General features: G+C 35.8%; 1 protein-coding gene across 4 annotated transcripts in view; it reads left to right on the forward strand.

The window, feature by feature from the left end:
• HMGN3 (high mobility group nucleosomal binding domain 3) overlaps positions 1 to 8,426 on the forward strand; it is a 69,883-nt gene extending 61,457 nt beyond the window's left edge. Inside the window, exons 3-7 of one of the 4 annotated variants that reach the window (XM_031964599.1) lie at positions 101 to 130; positions 5,060 to 5,107; positions 7,223 to 7,336; positions 7,457 to 7,556; positions 7,901 to 8,426. In XM_031964599.1, the coding sequence (XP_031820459.1) occupies positions 101 to 130; positions 5,060 to 5,107; positions 7,223 to 7,336; positions 7,457 to 7,556; positions 7,901 to 7,914 (306 nt within the window). In that variant the 3' untranslated portion in view covers positions 7,915 to 8,426. Of the gene's footprint in view, positions 1 to 100; positions 224 to 5,059; positions 5,108 to 7,222; positions 7,337 to 7,456; positions 7,557 to 7,900 lie in introns of those variants that run through there. The other 3 variants (XM_031964600.1, XM_031964601.1, XM_012549177.2) reach the window with 3 other exon arrangements.
• The last annotated feature ends 10,773 nt before the right edge of the window (positions 8,427 to 19,199 follow it).

Consider the following 19,199-nt stretch of genomic DNA (forward strand, 5'->3'; position numbering starts at 1 on the left):
TTTTAAAGGACATCTGAAAGTGAAAATTAATGGAATTTTTTTGTTATTTTTTATTTTGGTTTGATATGATCTAACTCAAATATTTCTGTTTTCTTTCTAGCCCACAAGACGATCTGCAAGATTGTCAGCTGTAAGTATTTTATAAAGCCCCTTGGGGTAATCCCTGTGGGCACATGGTCCCCCATTCCAGAGCAAGTCAGTGACGTTGCTGTTGAAAGGAATGGTAAGGTGATGTTTCCCTTGCTCCCTTTTCTCTGTTTTAAAATAACTGGTGTCACAACTCTTCAGTCACATTTCACCGGTGCTGCCAATTAATCAATCAGCAGACATTTATTAAGCACATGTGTGCCAGACACTGCACTGAGAATACAAAAAGAGGCAAAATCCCTGCCCTCAAGGGGCTTAAAATTTAATGGAGCAATCTAAAGCAGCTTCATTTTATCAGAGGCACCAATGAAATGTGACAGCATGGAGTTATACAAAATAATTAAATCACCAAGGCAAAAAAAAAATATATTAGGTACTTTCTTGGCATTTGGATCCTATTTAATGATGCGATATTGACAGGAAGTCTGGCTCTCTGGTTCTCCCTGATTAAGACCTGGAAAGATTGCTAATTGTCAGTGTCAGGAGGAATTCTAGGAGTGGTCCAGCTCACCCAGCTTGAAAGACCAGTGGTGTTGGGGCTTGGTAACAAGCCTCCCACAACCCCACCTAGGTATACTTTCTAACTTGCAACAGACTGGAGAGGAGGACTTATCTTAACTGGGGAGGGAAGCTGGTGGGAGGACACTGCTGCTTTTAATTGGCCAGCAGTCTGATCTTGCTAGCTCATTCTCTCCTAACTTCACTGCAATTTCAGTATCATTCCTACCATTAGACCCCAGTATTGACCTCAGGAGGAGGTTGGGGGGGCCAGATCTAAAATGGAGTTTGGGCAGAGTATTGAGACTGGTAGAAATAATAGAGATTGAGAGTGAGAAGGGCCTGGACTCTCGTACTGCTCTAACTGTGTGATCTTAGGCAGGCTACTTTAACTCTATGGACTTCAGAGCCCCTCTGGGCAGCCCATCAGTTCACTTTTATCTTCATAGTGACAGTGGTAGGAGATCGTGGTTTCTTAACCTGGGTGGATAGGGAAGGGTCTGTGAACTTGAAAATAATATTTTGCTAACTGTTATTTTAATAAGTATTTATTTTAAGCATTTAATAGCATTATGAGAAGAGGTCTGTATGTTTTACCAGATTGATAAATGGATCTCTAACACAAAAAGTTAAGAACCCCAGATGAGATAATTTTTAACGCTTCTTATAGCTCTTTTATACTAACTGAGTATAGTCTGGGAGGACCCTTGAAATAGTATAGAGCAGGGTTTCTTAAAAATTTTCTACTCACAACCCCTTTACACCCAAGAAATTTGTTTTTATGTGACTATTGGTATATAAAAGATACCTATTTTAGGTATATATGTATATATATATATATGCATAATATGCTATTATATACCTAAAATAGGTATCTTTTATATACCAATAGTCACATAAATAGGTATATAAATAAATTTTTAATATATATATATATATTATATACATAGTAGGTATTGAAATAAAAAATAAGTCATAATTTCTCAGTCCCCACATTGTTTTGAGACTTTATCTGGGGTTGTGAGTCACAATTTAAGAAGCTGAGGTATAGTATACAAATAAGCAGGAGGGCCTGTAAACAGCAAAGAGTAAATGGAAAACTATCCAGTGCTGGGTTCTATGCTGGTTTTGATCCTATCAGACTTTCACACTGAGGGGCATATGCCTATTTTTGCTCTAGTACCATCCAGGCATGTAATAAGAGGTGGACCCCAAATCAGAAAATGGTATTGGGACCAAATTGAAGATGCAATTTGGATGTGAATTAGAGAATCTTCTGTATGTCTCATATTAATCAGTTACTTTTAAAAGGAGTAAGATATAACAAGAGATCATAATACATAGAGTTCTGGCCTTAGAAGTTAGAAACTGTCCAATTTGAGTCCTGTCTATGATACATTATAGTTGTGTTATCTTAATCTCTTTTCAACACAGATTTTAAGTTGCTTATCTGTAACATAGGGAGCAGTTTTCACATCAGAAGAGAAAAAAATCACAAACCTGAAACCATACCACTACCATCCTCCCAAAAAGGAAGAAAATGAGTGTTAAAAGAATTATTAGAGAGAGCACAATGAAGGATAGGGAAAAGGGAGGGGGTTAAAAGTGAAATAAGAAGGGCAGGTTTTCTATAATAGTTGTTAAACTGCATTGCATTATTCCCGACCTCATAGTGGGTGAGGGAGGAGGCCCAATGCATAATTTCCCCCTTTTTCTCACACCTTTCGGAAAGACCCAAAAAGTGAAGTCTTTCCTATCTTCAGATTTAAACAACAGATAATATAGCAAACTATTTTATTCAGTGACTCCATCTCTTGTTTTATCTGTAAATTTTTATGTCTTATTTTAAGTAAATAACTAATGAGGCTTTCAGGTGACTAGGAAGCAGAAGCACATACACACACACATACCTATATACACACACACACATATGCTTGAGTTTAGAGGCACATGCCCCTTGCTTTCTCTGAAATATAATAATATATGCCATACTGGGGCAGAACTTTATCTTTAGGGTCACTAGGATCACCTATGGAGACAGAGGTCACCCTTGTTCATTCCCATTAAATTGACTCTTGAAAGCTGAGTCTTGGCCTGATTTAATTTACAGAAAATAAAAGGAGCACAGATGAGTTGATTGTATCTGGAGTCCACAGTTTTAAGTATGAAACGTCTAGACTTAGGAACCCCACCCCATTCTTACTTAGTGTAGTGCCATTGGGTCCAGACATATGGCACCTGAAATTTAGAATTGTGAAGGGACGTTAGAAATCTTGAGCCCAGATCTTCCTGGCTTTCTTTTTTGCAACACTCATTCTGCCTCTGCAGGCTTGAGCTTTAACATTTACTGGTTCTTCAAGACCCATTCTTTGACTGGTAGAACATTTTAGAAGTCTGAGCTCTTCTAAACTTCAATTGTGTATAGCTTCACAATATACTTTGGACAATGAATCCAGGTGGGTACCTAAAATCTGTGTTGCCTGGAAATTCTGGGAGACAGGCTTAAATATTTTTAATACATAACATGATATAATAGTATATACTTATATAATTGCATATTACATATTTTTATTATACAGATGAAGAAACTGATGGACCCAGAGGGGCTCTGAGATCCATATATAACCTGCCTGAGATTACACAGCTAGTTAGGCAGAGCAGTACTAGAATCCAGGACCCTTTCAACCACCCTCCCTAACCCTATTTGAGGTTTGGCCCTTTCCACTTCTGCCTGAGGTCGGTTCTGGGGTATAGTGGCAGGACTGATTTTTCATACCATATTCTTTCAAAGTTAACCTTTTATGCTTTCATTACTGCAGAGAATTAGGGGTTGAAAATCTAACATTTCCTTCTATAATGTCTTCAGTATGCCGGTTTTGTCTCTAAGCCACAAGGGCATCTGGGGAAGCTGGGATCCAGCCTGCCAATGGCAGGGTCTCCTTGGAAGAAGGCAGGGCAGCAAAACTAGCAGGTGTTTATTCATGGAGACCTTTAAAGTTCCAGAAGAGAAAGGAAAACAAAGAAAACTTGTGTTGTTTCTCCTCTCCAGTGAGCTTTTTCTTGATTATCTTAATTTTGGAGTAGGAAATTAGTTAAAGAGAGATGACATTCCTGTATATAGTGTCATGTTAGTACATTGTTGTGGTACAATGCTAGCTGGCTCCTCTTCTGTACCTTATAGCCGTAAGTTGTCTGGGACACTGAGAGAAGGTAAGTGACTTATATAAGGTGTTTGAGGCAAGACTTGAACCCCTAAGTGTCCTGGATCCAAGGCTAGCTACTAACAATAATTAAAAACATTTATATAACATTTTAAGGTTTGCTGAGTGCTTTACATGTTATCTCTTTTGATTTTTCACAGCAACCGTAGGAGGTAGATCCTATTAATATTCCTATTTTATATATGAGGAAACTGAGGTAGACAAAGGTTAAATAATTTGCCCAGCATAACATAACCAGTAAGTGTCTGAGCCTTGATCTCACTGATTCCAAGTCTGGTGCTCTGTCATGATGCCCACTTACATATGTATTTGCTATATCTAGCTGCCTCTCATGTTAGTACGATAATATAACATAATATAATATAACATAACATAACATAACATAACATAACATAACATAATAAACATAGCATAATATATTGATATAATATGATACAATATAATGCAATAATATAATATAAAGACCTGTACCACCATCAGGTGGAGCTTCTTGTCTGCCTGTGGTAGTGATAAGAGTTAGACAGATAGTTTCCACCTAACTTAAAGTGATATTTCAGGTGAGCGCAATTGCAGTGATTGTAGATCGATTTTGTGTATGACATTTAGAAATAATTTTCATCAGCAGCCTTCTTTCTTACTGGTTGAGCTTTGCTTAGGATTGCATTATGATTTCAGGGGTCATGGATAAGTTTAACCTGACCATTGTCAGACAAGAAGCCTTTAATTGGGCATTTCATATCATTTTAAGTATCTGTGACATCACACTCACTGATGTGCTATAATAAAAAGAAATAGAGATAACAAGATTAGATATATACCCAAAGAACTATTCTGAATGGTGCTAGAGTAGCTTTTTCATCTCACTTGAAATGCATTTAATTGGAATAGAGTCCAAAATAACAGTAATTCTCAAGGTCTTTCTAATACTCCCTCTGCTCAGAATAGGACACACCACTTTAAAGATGAATCGGATTTCTGCTGAGCCTGGTTTAGGCCACTCTGGTTAGAGGAGGCCTGTTTCATGTGAAACAGGTGTTTGGAGTACTAAGACTTAAGAGCTATCACATTACAGACCTTAGCAGGGTCAAAGAATATGTCATTTACTTTCTGCATTCTTTTGTGCATTACAGTGGCAAAGGCATTCAGTGTTGGATTTTTTTTAAGTATTTGCATGATTAAAAATGTCTTTGCAGAAACCTGCGCCACCAAAACCTGAACCAAAACCAAGAAAAACCACTAAGGTAAGAGATGCTTATTTTTTTTCCTCTTCTTGGGTGGTAGTCATGGTGGGGGGGAGTATTTTAAAATAAATGCATAAATAATAATCTCACTAACTCCACTTCCTGAGAAAGGTCAGGCTGAATAGTTGCTAAATGAACTAGCTAGAACACTGTCATTGCTAATTAGAGACATCCTCAAAAAATTAATACGTGTACTTTGTGGTCTACAAAAAGGACATTTTTCTCTTAAGTAAAGTGGAAACAGGAGGGCTCACTATGCTCTTGGGCATCCAGCTTTGCCAAGGCAGGTGCTCTGAGAGCCATTCTGGCAGAGGACCTAGTTTAAATATGCTTCATTTCAAACCTAGAGGAGTTGAATGGTCCCTGAGGATGCTATTGGCAACAAGCTGGATGACCCAAGGGTCACATTGCCTTGCATGTAACTGATAGGTGATGGGTCCATCCAGGTGCATGAGCCCCCACAAGCCTTTTTTGCTCTATTCCAATCCCAGCCTTCATTGTTGGCTCAGAGTTTGGCATTTTGCTCTGTGGTTGTTTGATTTTTTCCCAGGCACAGTATAGTGGGGAAAGCACTGGTGTTTAGAGTCAAAACATCTCCCATCTGCATCCTGGCTCTGCTATTTATTGCCTGTATGACCTTGAGCCAATCCCTGAATCTGAATTCTCTGAAAAATGAGGGGGTTGGTACCAGATGATCTCTGAGATCCCTCCCTGCTCTGAGTCCTGTGATCTTGTGAATTGTCTCTATCCCATAGTTCCAGGTGAATTTTTGAAGCAGCAAAAATTCATTCCTGGTGTTTGATCTTAAAAATAGCATCTTTTCACCTGAGTTCTTAAATTCAGTCCCTCGCTGCCTGCCTCACATTTCACCCTGTGCACTGCTTAATTGAAATTAATGGCTGTACCAACTGTGGTGACCCTTCTTTCTAACTCTCTCCAAGCCACCTTTCCAGATTTTGTTTTCTATCAAATCCCTGGGCCCACAGCAAGACAATTGGCACAGTTCTATGTCTTGACCCCTTTGTCAGACATCTGATATTCTTCTTGCTAAGTAGCATTCACTCCTAACATCAATGGGGATACATTCTCCATCAAGAAGTGAAATCATTGTCTTTCAGGGGGAAAAAAAAAAGGAAAAGTATTCCTGATAAGCCAAGCTCTAGTGGATTTTCTAAGTGGTGATTTATTGGAATAAAGGCATTGCAGGACTTGTGGATAAAATGCTGGCCCTGGACTTACTAAGATATGTGTTCAATCCTTGTTTGGATAGATCACTTGGGCCTCAGATATCCCAAAGAGTTATCAACTAAATTATATTTAGCAATAACTTTCTAAGAACCTACTAGCATAATTAATACAAAACAAACCATTTTATGTCCTCCCAAGAATTTACATTTTTCTTGGGGGGAAGGGAAAGGGGAAAAAGGTATTTTTTTTTTTACTTATAAGTAGAAAAAAAGTATTATTTTTTAAAAAGTAGGGGAAAAAGTAAATACAAAACAGACCATTTTCTGTCCTCCAAGAATTAACATTTTCTTAGGGGAAAGGGAAAGGAAAAAAATTATTTTTTTTTACTTATAGGTAGAAAAAATATTTTTTTTTAACCTATGGGTAAAAAAAAAAGTAAATACAAAACAGAGCATTTTTTTTCCTCCAAGAATTTACATTTTCTTGGGGGAAAGAGGAAGGAAAAAAATTTTAAAAAGTAAATACAAAGTAATATAAAGTGAGGAAGCACTAACAAGTAGGAGAATGAGGAAAAACTTCAGGAAGAAGTCTTTCTTAGCTTGGAAGGGAACTAAGAGGCTAGAGTAAGGGCATTCCAAGTATGAGGAGCAAACCAAATTAAATATGGATTAGTATATGTGCTGATGGAGAGAGTTTCCCACACCAGGAGAGAAAATCATAGCTCCTTTTTCATACATTGTCCTTATGGAGCCAAGCAAACATATTGTTTTTTAATCGGCCAAAAGGCTTTCTTTCATTGGCTATCAATAAGCAATAATCATGGCAGCCACACTGTGAAAGCCTTCGCAGTTAAGGCTCCTCAATGGTTTTTGAGAAGACTAATCATTTCTCATGATTCTCTATCTCCCTGTGTTCTCCTCCTGTTAGAAGGAACCTGGAACAAAGGCTAACAAAGGCGCTAAAGGGAAGAAGGATGAGAAGCAGGAATCTGGAAAGGAAGGTACTACACCGTCTGAAAATGGTGAAACTAAAGTCGAAGAGGTACTTTCTGTCAACACCTCCCGCTGATTGACTCAGTGCATTTTCAAATTGATTCGGGAATCCGAGCCATTGATAGCATGTTCATAATGTTTCTCTTTATTGCCCATGATGTTATTGCAGATTCGCATCTATCGCTCAACTGTTAGTGTTTCAACATCCCGAGGTGCCCCACCCAGCACACTGTCAGTAAAGGGGCAGATTGAAACAGTGAAAGTTAAGGGTACGGTAGAGAATGTCTGCCTGTGTGCAGTGGCTAGAATCAGATAGTAGTGTGCTGCTTTTCATTATGAACAATGGAAGCTTGCAGGTAAGGAAGGCTTCTGTGGCTTTCTGAAAAGCAGAGACCGATAAACAAACAGAAGTGTGTTTGCGGGTATGTATGCCTGTCTTGTCTGTGGAGCACCTACAATGAACATAGGCTTTGCAGTGGAGCTGCTTCAGGAGGGATGCTTAAAAAAAAAAAGCCAGTGTTGTGTCAGTGGGGTGGCTATCTGTCCAGGGTCTGAGTCTGGTTAGTAACGTCTTTCTTCTCTTTTTGTTTTTTGTTTTTTTTCCTTTCCACAGGCACGGAAAACTGAATCTGTAGGTGACAAGGGAGAATGAATTATCACGAAAATTGGGGGTGGATTTTATGTACCTCTCGGGACAACTTTTAAAAGATATTTTTATCAAGTATTTTGTAAATGCTAATTTTTTAGGACTACAATAGGCAGCATATTAAAAAATGTATATCAATGAATATTTTCCCTTCTCATAACAATGCTTTTTGGAAGCCCCCCTCCCCATCACTTCATCACTTCCCCTGACCCCCAAAGTAATATGAACATCAGTTGAATATTGGAAGCCGTGTGTAAAATTGGATCAGCATTCCACGCACTTGCTTTGAAAATTAGTCCTGTGCAGACGGTGGTGTTTTTACTGTGCATATTTGAATTTTTCATGCAGTTTTTCTAGAGCAATAATCAGTGGTGCTTTTGTACTTAGGTTTTATGTGATTTTAATGAAACATGGATACTTGTGGCCACCTGCTGACTATTTTTGGTTCTTTTAATGGTTTAAAATAAAAGGTTTTCTTGCCTGCAAAATTTCAGCTTTTTAGTGTGCTGTCTCTAAATTTAGTAAGTGTCTTGTTTCTATTTTAATTATTGCAGAAGATATTAGATGTTCTAGGAACTTCTGTGATTTCTGTGCTGACATTGCCTTCAAATAAGCAAAATAGTTTCATTTGTTAATTTGTTGGGTTTCTAAAAATTACAGCTTTTGTGCTGAAAATCACTTCCAGGTATAAATACAAAAGAATAACAATTAAAACATATACATTAGGAAAGTTAAGAAGGGATAGCTAGGTGGCGCAGTGGATAGACCGCCAACCCTGAAGTCAGAAGAACCTGAGTTCAACTTTGACTTCAGACACTGAATACTTTCCAGGTGACCCTGGGCAAGTCACTTAACCCCAATTGCCACAGTGAAAAAAAAAAAAAAAAATTTAGATACAAATCAGTAAAGCACTTCAGTGTTGTGACCTAGAATAAATTAGGGGGTCTCTTAGGCCACATGAGTAAGGGATCATCTATGAAGCTCCTGTGGAAAATTGTCAGATTTATATGACCATAGAATTTGGAGATTGCGGGTCTGACCAGCAGCATGAAGCATCAATACTGGGAGCCTATATAAAGAATAGAGAGATTTTATATTTGTTTTTAAGATATCCAGGACTTAAGCCAAAATATATAACTTTATCTTGCTATTATATAAATTAATAATAGAAGACAAAATTATTTTAGTTTTCTGTCAAATATACCACACCAACCTAAGGAAAAAAAATCCCATTCTTTCAGACATCTTTTTTTGACTAGTCATATTTATTCATAGTAATAATTTCACATTAATAAATATGAAGTGCATGCTACATGTATTATGACTAATTTTAAGTAAGAAAGTTGAGCCTGGTAGCAGTTAAGTGATTTGTTCAAAGTCATATAATTAGTAAGACAGATCCCCTAACTCCAGAGTCAACCTAACACTGTAAGCCCTGAATGAGAAGGAATAATGTTTTTTAGATCAGGACTTCTTATTCTTTTTCTATTCACGACCCCTTTTTACCCCCAAAATTTTAAGTTACCCTGGCTATATAAATAGGTATACAAATGAAACATTTACTATAATAAATCATAATTTCACAACTCCCACATTCAGTTCTGTGACTCTATATGGGGTCACAACCTAGTTTAAGAAGCTTTGTCTTAGAGACCTGTTTTCTTTTTCTTTTTCTTTTTCTTTTCTTTTCTTTTCTTTCTTTCTTTCTTTCTTTCTTTTTTTTTTTTTTTTTTTTTTGATCTGAAAGGATAAAGGGTCCCTTCCAAAATTTGGAGGTTTGGGAGGAGGTAGGGTGAGTTTAGAACCTAAACATTTTCTTGTCTGGCCCAAGTCCACTATTGGCTGCCAGGTCTCAGATAATGAATTATTTAAAGGATCTCATTTCATCCACAGCACAATTCATTGACCCTCCAAGACATTGTAGACATTCTTGGTAAGTTACTGTTTCCAAAAAAAATTATTGCTACAAGGGTGAACTGGACTGGCCCTTGGACAATAGAGGATACACAGTTTTCTCACTGAAGTCTAGGATGAGAATTTGAAGTGCTATTAACACACACACACACACACACCCTTATCCCCTTTGTCTCTCAAATAATGAATATCATCAATTCAACAATGTTAGATCTAGCCATACTTGCCTTTCCAATGTGGCTCTTGTGCAGAGTCTTCCATAGGAGGTCCAATCAACACATTGAATGTCTTTTATTTTGTTCTGACATCATGAGTGTACCAGTAAAGTATTTTGGTTTTCCATTGGTCATCCCATTAGGAATATATGTTAAAGGTTTCTCATCCCAAAGAAAAGTTCCTCAGATGGATGGCACAAACTTCTGTATCTGTCCACCCAGAATTCAAAGCAGCTTCCTCATCTCAGCATCTCTTTGACCATTATTATTAATTATGATCATTGATAATACTGTTTTATTTAGCTTATCAAACATACAACTTTCAAAAGTGCTGTGTGTAATATCACAGACGGTTTTCTCTCTACTTACAAACTTACATGAATTGAGAGCTTTAAGACTGGTATAATACTAATATATTATCTCATTTGATCCTCACAGCTTTGTAAAGTAGATTTTGTCATTTGCGTTTTACAGGTGAGAAAATTGAGCTCAGAGAAGCAATACACTAAGTGTTGCTTGAGATTTGACTTGAACCCATGCTTTCTCCACCACTCACTCAATTTTACCACGCTCATTCCTCACAAAGACTTAAAAACAACAGAAAAACCCTCAAATCTCTTTTAAAAAAAAACAGCTAGGAGTAAAAATACATAAAGTACTGCACCTGGAAGACAGGAAGATTTGAGTTCAAATATAGCCTCATACTCTTAGTAGGTGTATGGCATTGGACAAGTCACTTAACCTCTATTTTACCTTAATTTCCTCAACTGTAAAATAGAAATAATAAAAGCACCTACATCGCAGATTGTTTTGAGGCTCAATGAGATAATTTTTGAAAAGCACATTGCAAACTTTAAAGCTTAAAAACTATATAAATACTAGCTATTTTAATATATTCATATGAAGATTGCCAAAGAAAGAGATGCCATACAGAATTTTCTATCCAAAATAGCTTGTTATCCCCGAGTGAGGTTCTTACAAACTTGAAAGGTACTGGAATCAAAGCTATATTAGGGGTAGCTATTCTCAGTCACAGGTAAACAGAATTCCCAGCAGAAGGAGCCAGCTAAAGCTGAAAGAGAAGGTAAGTGGAAGGTCCTTTTTTTTTTTTTTTTTTTGGTTATGTCTCAATTTGATTTATCTGCTGGTTACCAAGCAGTTCAATATTAAAAAGTCCCCAGACTGGGAAACTGTCTCCTTTCTCCCCAACCATTAGGGGGTGCTATGTTAGTATTCATTAGTGCCTAATTAGGTCAGGGTGCTGCAATGTTGCATTATCTTTAAGGTCACTGAAGCTTTCACAAACTAAAATATTTTCTAATGTTTTAATAGTAACAATAATAACTCTCTCTGGACCTTTAAGGTTTGCAAAGAGCTATGTAGACATTATCTAATCTGATCCTTATAACACCCCATAATTATTGAAGGCAGGATTTTAATAACATAAATGACCCTCTGCTTATTTTCTTTGAATATTAAAGAGCAAATGGCTTTAGTGAAAATACATAAGCCTATCCTCATTTTCCTTTTCTTGTTCAGTCTCTGATTTTTTAAGAGACTGTTTATAAATAGAAGCTGATTTTATTTCACAGAATTCAAATCAAGGGATACCAAAAAGAAAAAAGGTGTAATAAAGAACACACAACCCAAACCATATGTTTTATTTGTGTTAGACAATTGTATACATTTGGCTGGGTTAGAAAACCATCAGAGATTAATTGTCATCAATATCAATCACATGAGATAAAAGTTGACTTCTTATGGGTCTAGAATCCATCATTATAGATGATGTCCATAAATAATACACATAATATTTATATATACAAAATATATATATGAGAATTACTTTTAAAGATGGATTCTAGAGCCATAAGAAGTCAATATACATGTACACATATATAGATAGATAGATAGATAGATACCTATGTACATATAACACATACAAATATATAAAAAGAAAGGAAGATCAATTTTAAAAGAAAATTTTCTAGTTAACCCCTATCTCCTAATACCATGGTTTGAAGCAGATTGGGTAGTTTATCAAATCAAATTGGGAATCTATTCATAAAGGCTCATCCTTGAAAATCTCCCACGCGCAGCATTCTAGATTGTTTTGTATCAGAAGAGAGTACTACAAATAATCTCTTTTGCAATCTTTGTGTTTGTGACTATAAAAATTAACCACTGTCTCAATTTTCTTATCTGTAAAATGAAAATTATAGCATCAACTTCCCAGAGTTTTTCTCCAGACACCACTTGGCATAGAGCCTAGAATGGGAAGACCTATGCTTAACATAATGGCTGGCACATAGTAGGTATTTAAATGCTTGTAGATTGATTTCATATCTCTCTTCAGACACTATCTTTAGTCTGAACAAATCGTTTAACTTTTATGTGCCTTGAACTATTTCCTTAAATTTCAGTCCTAAATAATAGAAAGCTTGATATCTGCATTGATAGTGAGAGTTCCATATTTTGAAGAAATCACAAATCTTGTAAATATTTATAATACTAATTGCCTTTGTAGTAATTAGGGTAAAACTAAGGAATTAGAAGATGCAAGCAAATGTATCAGTAAACAAGATTTTAATATTTAAACAAGAAACATTTGTGTGGAGTAGTGAAAAAAAAAAGTTCTAAGTTGAAGTTGGGGACCATTGACTTTTGTTTCCCCAACACTTATAATGCATGGCATACAGTAGGCACCTAATAAATGCTTATAAACTGGACGAATTTGTGGTCAGAGGAATTGAGTTTGAATTTTAGACCCACTAAAATACTCCCTATATGTTTGCTAACTTAACTTCTTAATGACAGTTCCCTCTCCTTTAAATAGAGGGTTGCTCTCCAAAGTCCTTTCTAGTTATAAATCTTTGAATCAATTGACTGTCAAACTCTAAATAAAGAAAGAATATAATTATGGCTCTGGTTATCTCTAATTTGTGGGTTCATTTCTAAGTATCCTGAATCCTGATGTATGCTATTTAGTTACATAAGCATTTATTAAGTGATGACTGTATAAAACTGCTTCAAATGATACCAATTATAAATAATGATCTTTTGTCCTTAGAGACTCCTTACAAAGAAAGTTATAATATAGATTAAATATGTTAGGAAGGTTCAGAACAATGTAAGGAGAAAGGTTCTTACCTATAGGGAATTTACCATGAGTAGGGAGCATATGAGTTGGGTCTTAAAGGATTGATAAGGAAATTTTAAGGATAAAAAAGTAGAAGAAAAAGTTTGGAGGCAGAAAAATGCAGGATCTATTTGGGGGAAAGGGACTTGTTCACTCTTAGAGAAGAGAATTCATGAAAAGTAATATGAGATCCGACTGACAGTGGAAAATGTTGCCAAATTGTGGAAGACCTTGAATGGTAAGCAAAAATTTAATTTTACTCAGACATCAGGAAGCAGAGGAGATTTTTGAACAAAAGAATAACATCTAGTCAAATATTTATTAAGCACAATATGCTAGCCAAACATTTACTGCCTTCAAAGAGCATCTATGTTACTGGGGGAGACAATTTGCAGATAATTGCATACATAATCCCAGAAGGAAGGCTTTGGCTGTAGTCTAGGGAACACTGGGAGGGCACTAGGAAAGGTCTCTTGCAAAAATTTAAATTGTTTTGGAAATCAGGAAGCAGAGGTGAGGAGGAAGAGCATTCCTGGAAGGGAAAGACAGCCATTAGTTAATTAGTAGGCGTGATCTGGATGAAGATCTAGCAGAGAATACTAAGGAGTGTCAGATTGATAAAATAACCAGAAGAAAGCAGTATCCTAAAAATCCAGAAAGGAAATCACATAGAGAAGCGGGTAATCAGGTTGAAGTGAAGTCATGAAGGTCAAGAAATAACTGGTAACTCTGAGATAACAGTCTTAGCAGAATGAGTTCAGAAACTAGATTGAAGGGTGAAGAAGAGAAAATAGAAGCACAGATATTTTTTCAAGTTTAGTCATGAAAAAAAATGTGCAGGACATCCAGATCTATGAATGAGAAATTAGTAAGATGAGTAAAGAGCTGAATATAATTATACTATATTTTTGTGATTGAACTCCACTGAAAAGATCAAAGTTTTAATTTACCACTACATGGGAACTGAGCCCAGAATCTAATTAGACTCAATAAATACAGACTAATACTTAGACTAATAAGGTGAATATTGCTGTCTAGCTGCAAACTGGGTGGGGATAAAGATAGAAATCAAAGAGAGAGAGTTATTTTACCTTTCTGGGTCTCAATTTTTCCATCTGTAAAAATTGAGAATGTTGAATTAATTGATTGCTAACTTCCCATTCAGTCCTAATCTATGATTATATATTATAGGGTATGGAGGTTGTGGGGAAGGATATTGAGTTGGTAATTGCTTACATATGACAGCTGAGGAAGAAATGCACGTCAAAGATAATACAAAAATTTTGTAAATCAGAACAGATGAATGGAAGTTTTTGTAGTTGAAATAGGAGTAGTTTTAGACAGAAAGATAAGTTTGAGATGTGTTAAATTTGAGTGCTGGTGGGACATCCATGTAGAGATGTCTTCAAGGAAGTGGGAGATGAAGTTCTTCAGGTCAAATAAGAGGTTGCGACTAGAAGTAAAAATGTGGGAGTCATCTGCATAGATATTTGATTAGACAGAGTGGGACTGATGAAATTGCCAAAGAAAACAGGAAGAGAAGATCAAGGACCGACCTTTGGGGAACATCCACTAAGGATTTAGGAATAGTTCAAAGAGTTAGTGAAGGAAACAAGGTGTAATAGTAGTAAGACCCTGTTCTATATCTAAAGTGAGGAGGGGGAAAATATTCAAATTAAGAGAACTGGTCCAGAACTGGGAAACAATGCAAGAAGGTCTAGGAGAATGGGAGAAAAAATCAAAGGATTTGGAAATTAGATGGGATATGAGGAAAAGGATCAAGAGACTGAGAAAGTATAGATAATTTTAGTGTAATTTTAGCAGTGTAATTTAGACAGATGACTCAGTAGCTGAATGGGGCAGAAGGATCAAGAAAAGGTTTTTTGTGAGTTAGTACATTGCTAACCAAGTATATATACTCTTCTGTAACAAAGACCAAGTGCAGTCTTCCTAGGGGTTATGAATTCTACCTCCAGCAAAGGGTGGTCCAAGGTAATACTAAACTTTGTATGGCTTTCAGGACTAACTAAAGATAGCTACCATATATCCATGGTCCCCTTTAAGCCCAAGTAATTCTCCAAAATAAAGTTAAGAATTAAAACACTTTGGACACTCAAATTCAAAAGTCCTTTAAGGGGGGCACTAGCCTTCCCCTGATTATTTGTACCTTTAATTCATTACACTTCTGGACAAAGCCATTTTTCACCCCAAGTCTTGCTGCAAAAAAAAACAAAAAAAAAACCTCTGTACTATTAATCCTGCTGCTGTCCTTGGGGTAAAGCTTTGCTATCTGAGTCCCACAGTCTCTGTGCCAATAATAATTTTGTATCTTCCTTTCTCCCTCTTGAAAAGTTCATGCTGTACCAGATCTTTCCTTCCTTCCCCATGTATCCAGCTCCCTTCACCAAAGCCCTTTGCATGTGTCTCTGCCCTGAAGCTTACTTAGTAAGCCCAATATCGGATTCATTCCACAGGGGTCTTTCTCCTCAATTATTACAGCTGTTCCTGCTGGGTAGGGTAGATCCAGGAGGCAGGAGAGAAAGAGTTTTCGATCAAAGTTGAGCAGAACTGAGCGTTTATGCAGGCAAATTTATGTAGACATGTATGTAAGGGAGAAGTTTAAAGATAGATCAGAGGAAGATTTACTGCGAGCTTCAAGATAGGGAATCATTAAGAGTAGTTACCATTTTAAAAAATAGTTACATAATTTCAGTAAAAAGAAAAAAAGCACACTTGTAAGAACTTGCAAAAGTCAAAGAAAATGATAGGAATTGCAGATTCCTCAAATAATGGAAAGGGGAATACAAAAATTATAAAGTAAGGTATATTGTTCTCAGTTACAAAAACCTGCCGGTGGGGGCAGAGGAATTCTATTCCTCGTCCTAAGCAACCAATTCATAATTTGTTAAATTTGGAATGAAATTGAACTAAAAACACAAGTTTTACATTTTTAAAAATTCAGTTTTTTGAAGGGTGGTAGACCTTTAAAAATTTTTAATAAAATTTTTCCTGAAAGAGTTCCATCAATCTTTTGTTCACTGCATCTCTGTAAAAAGTGTGAGAACCAGTAACTATATGATCTTTTATATTCTGGGCTTAATGATTGACTAACAAAAACATTCCCAGGAATGCATAAGCCTTTGGGTTCTCACTGAGTTTATACATCTATCTCACCCACCATTTTGCCATTTCACGGAAAGCATAGTGGGATACCATCCTCTCGGGAGTAGAATTAACCTCTTCAATTAATCAGTCAGTCAGTGAGCACAACTAATATGTTGCAGATACTGTGCTGAATATAGTCAGAAATATTTATTGAGAACAGTTCAGTGATTCTGCTAATAGATTATATGGCTGTCCCTAGACTACAGTTAGGAAACATGTGTTTCTTAATGCACAGGAAAGAACAAAGTCAACTGAATACATGCCTTACCCAAAAAATCCATGAACCAGAATACTAATACTCATAATTAACAGAAAAGAATAGAGAATCATTATTCTAACTAATATAGATTTTAGCATGAGACATTTGCATAGTAGTGTCAATATTTTAAGAAAATTGCTCTCAAACATAATAGCAAGTATATATAGTTACTTTAATATTTGTAAAATACTTTACAAATATTATCTTATTTTATTCTCACAAAAATTCTGGGAGGAATTATTTTCATTTACAGTTGAGGAAATTGAGAAAGACAAAAGTTAAAAGTTTCAATCCAGGTTATACATCTAGCAAGTATTTGAGGATAGATTTGAACTTAGTCTTCTTTATTCTAAGCCCATTGCTTTATCCACTCTGGTTCTTTGCAATGGATTGTCTTCAGGATGACTCCTTTCTTCCTCAACTGTAGCAGAGCTAGCATCCCAGACAAGCACTACCCTGAGCTGACTGTATTCCCTTTTGTCCACTGTCTTTCATTTTTTATCAATTGTCACAAACATGAATAATAAAAAAATTAATTTTTAGTGGTAGTTGTTGGTGGTGGGGATAGAGGTTCTAGCCAAGATCAAGGTTGTTAAATATCTAGTCTCTACAATTATAGAGGGACCTGAGCATGTTGTATAAATAGCAAATAAGTGCTCATATTAAACAGAATTCTTTCTGTTTCTTCGCCTTTAAAAATTAAGTTCAGTTAGAGGATAGATTCCCCAGTGGAAGAGATACACTACATGAAACAGTCTTGCATGCTTCTCACTCTTAGTGGCTGTGTAGACATGTACAAGTCTCTTAACATCTCTTAAACTATATCATCTGTAAAATAGGAATGATAATTCTTCTAATACTAGCTTCATAGGAGTTGTAATGAAATCCAAATGAGAAAACATGTGACATGCTTTTCAAACCTTAAAATATTATATGTCCAACTTTTTCCAGAGAAATTTCTGAAAGAAAAAAAAATCAAAAAATGAAGTACAGGAAAACAAATTATCAGGGATTTAGCTTAAATAGGAAACACCTTCCATGGTAAACTCTTGAGAGGAGGTTGGATTCAACTCAGTCTACTACATTGTTTACATATATAGTAGTGACTGATCTTAATTTAAGAATAATAAATTCAACACCCTTTATAGAACTTGAATCATCAAAGAAAGATTAAATCATGCTCAGTGCTTGGCTATCTGTAGGTGGAAAGTGAATTAATAATATCTTACAAAGATTTTTACTAAGAGCTTATTTATATGGAAAAATTTTCTAGTTAACCCTTAATTAAATAGAACTTTAAACAAACCATGTACTGGTCATTCTGATTATTAGAAATTTTAATATAAATTTTTATAATATAATGAATTGATAATATAAATTCAATTGATAGGGATATAAATTCAAATGATTGAATTGAAAGGAGGAAGATCTGGGTTCAGATATTTCTTCTGATAGATACTAGCTGAGTGATCACCCCTTTGTATCTCAGATAACTCTCTATGACTATATGATAAAGGGAAACTGATTCCAAACTTAATATTCTCCAATTCAAACCCAAAGATAAGATGCTAACTAAAACTCTCAATAACCCTGACAGGCAATAGGAAAGAATAAAGTCATGATTTGAATAACTTGCAAAGATAACAGGATATTTCTTCTACTTGGTGTGAGTTCCTAAGTACTCATCTAAGAGATTTTAACTTTTCCTTAAGGAAATGTGTTTTTATTATACCTTGGCTCATACTATAACTGCCCAAATCCAGCTCCAATCAAATTCAACAATATATTGTCTACAAGAAACTTACTCAAAGTATAAAGAAATATGAGTTCAATTTGTAATTAATTAAATTTGAGATGTCACTCAGATATCTACTTTGAAATGTCCAGTAGGCAAATGATGATGCAGGAGTAAAATATGGAAGATAAATTGGTGCTGGGGATGTGGAGGGGGAAGAATGAAGAGAAAGAAGAGAGGTGGAAGATAGGGGAAGGAAGAAAGGGGAGAGAGACAGAAAGAGAGGTGATAGTTTAATTCTTCACTGCTGATAAGATAATGGAGAAACTATAAAGAAGAAAAGAGGATCTAGAAAAAAACTTTTGGGAATACTCACAGTGAGGGGGTGAAAATACTGAAGAGGAATAGTAAAACAGGAGATGTATAGGGGTTGAAGATTAAATGAAATAATATGTATGGTGCTATAAAATTTTAAAGTATTATATAATTGCTTGGTGATGGTGTTATTGTCATGAAAACCTAAAAGAGCAAGAGTATCTGGGAGAAAAGAGTAATATGTCGTGTTAAATGCAGGAAATAGAATAGGATGGATTAAAAATGATTTTAAAAAACAAAGTTTAGGATTTGAGAAATCATTGATAACCTTAGAGAGAAAAGATTCAATTGAATGATTGAGTCAAAAGCCAGAATGTAAAGTGTTAAGAAAATGAGAAAGAAGAGAGACAAATATGCAACACTTTACACTGAGAGAGACAGAAAGAGAGAAAGAGAGAGGGAGGGAGGGAAACAGAGGATGATGATGATGAACTAATTTGAAGAATAAGAAATGTATTGCCCTG

Source organism: Sarcophilus harrisii, chromosome 4, assembly GCF_902635505.1.
Source record: "Sarcophilus harrisii chromosome 4, mSarHar1.11, whole genome shotgun sequence".
Taxonomy (NCBI): Eukaryota; Metazoa; Chordata; class Mammalia; order Dasyuromorphia; family Dasyuridae; genus Sarcophilus; species Sarcophilus harrisii.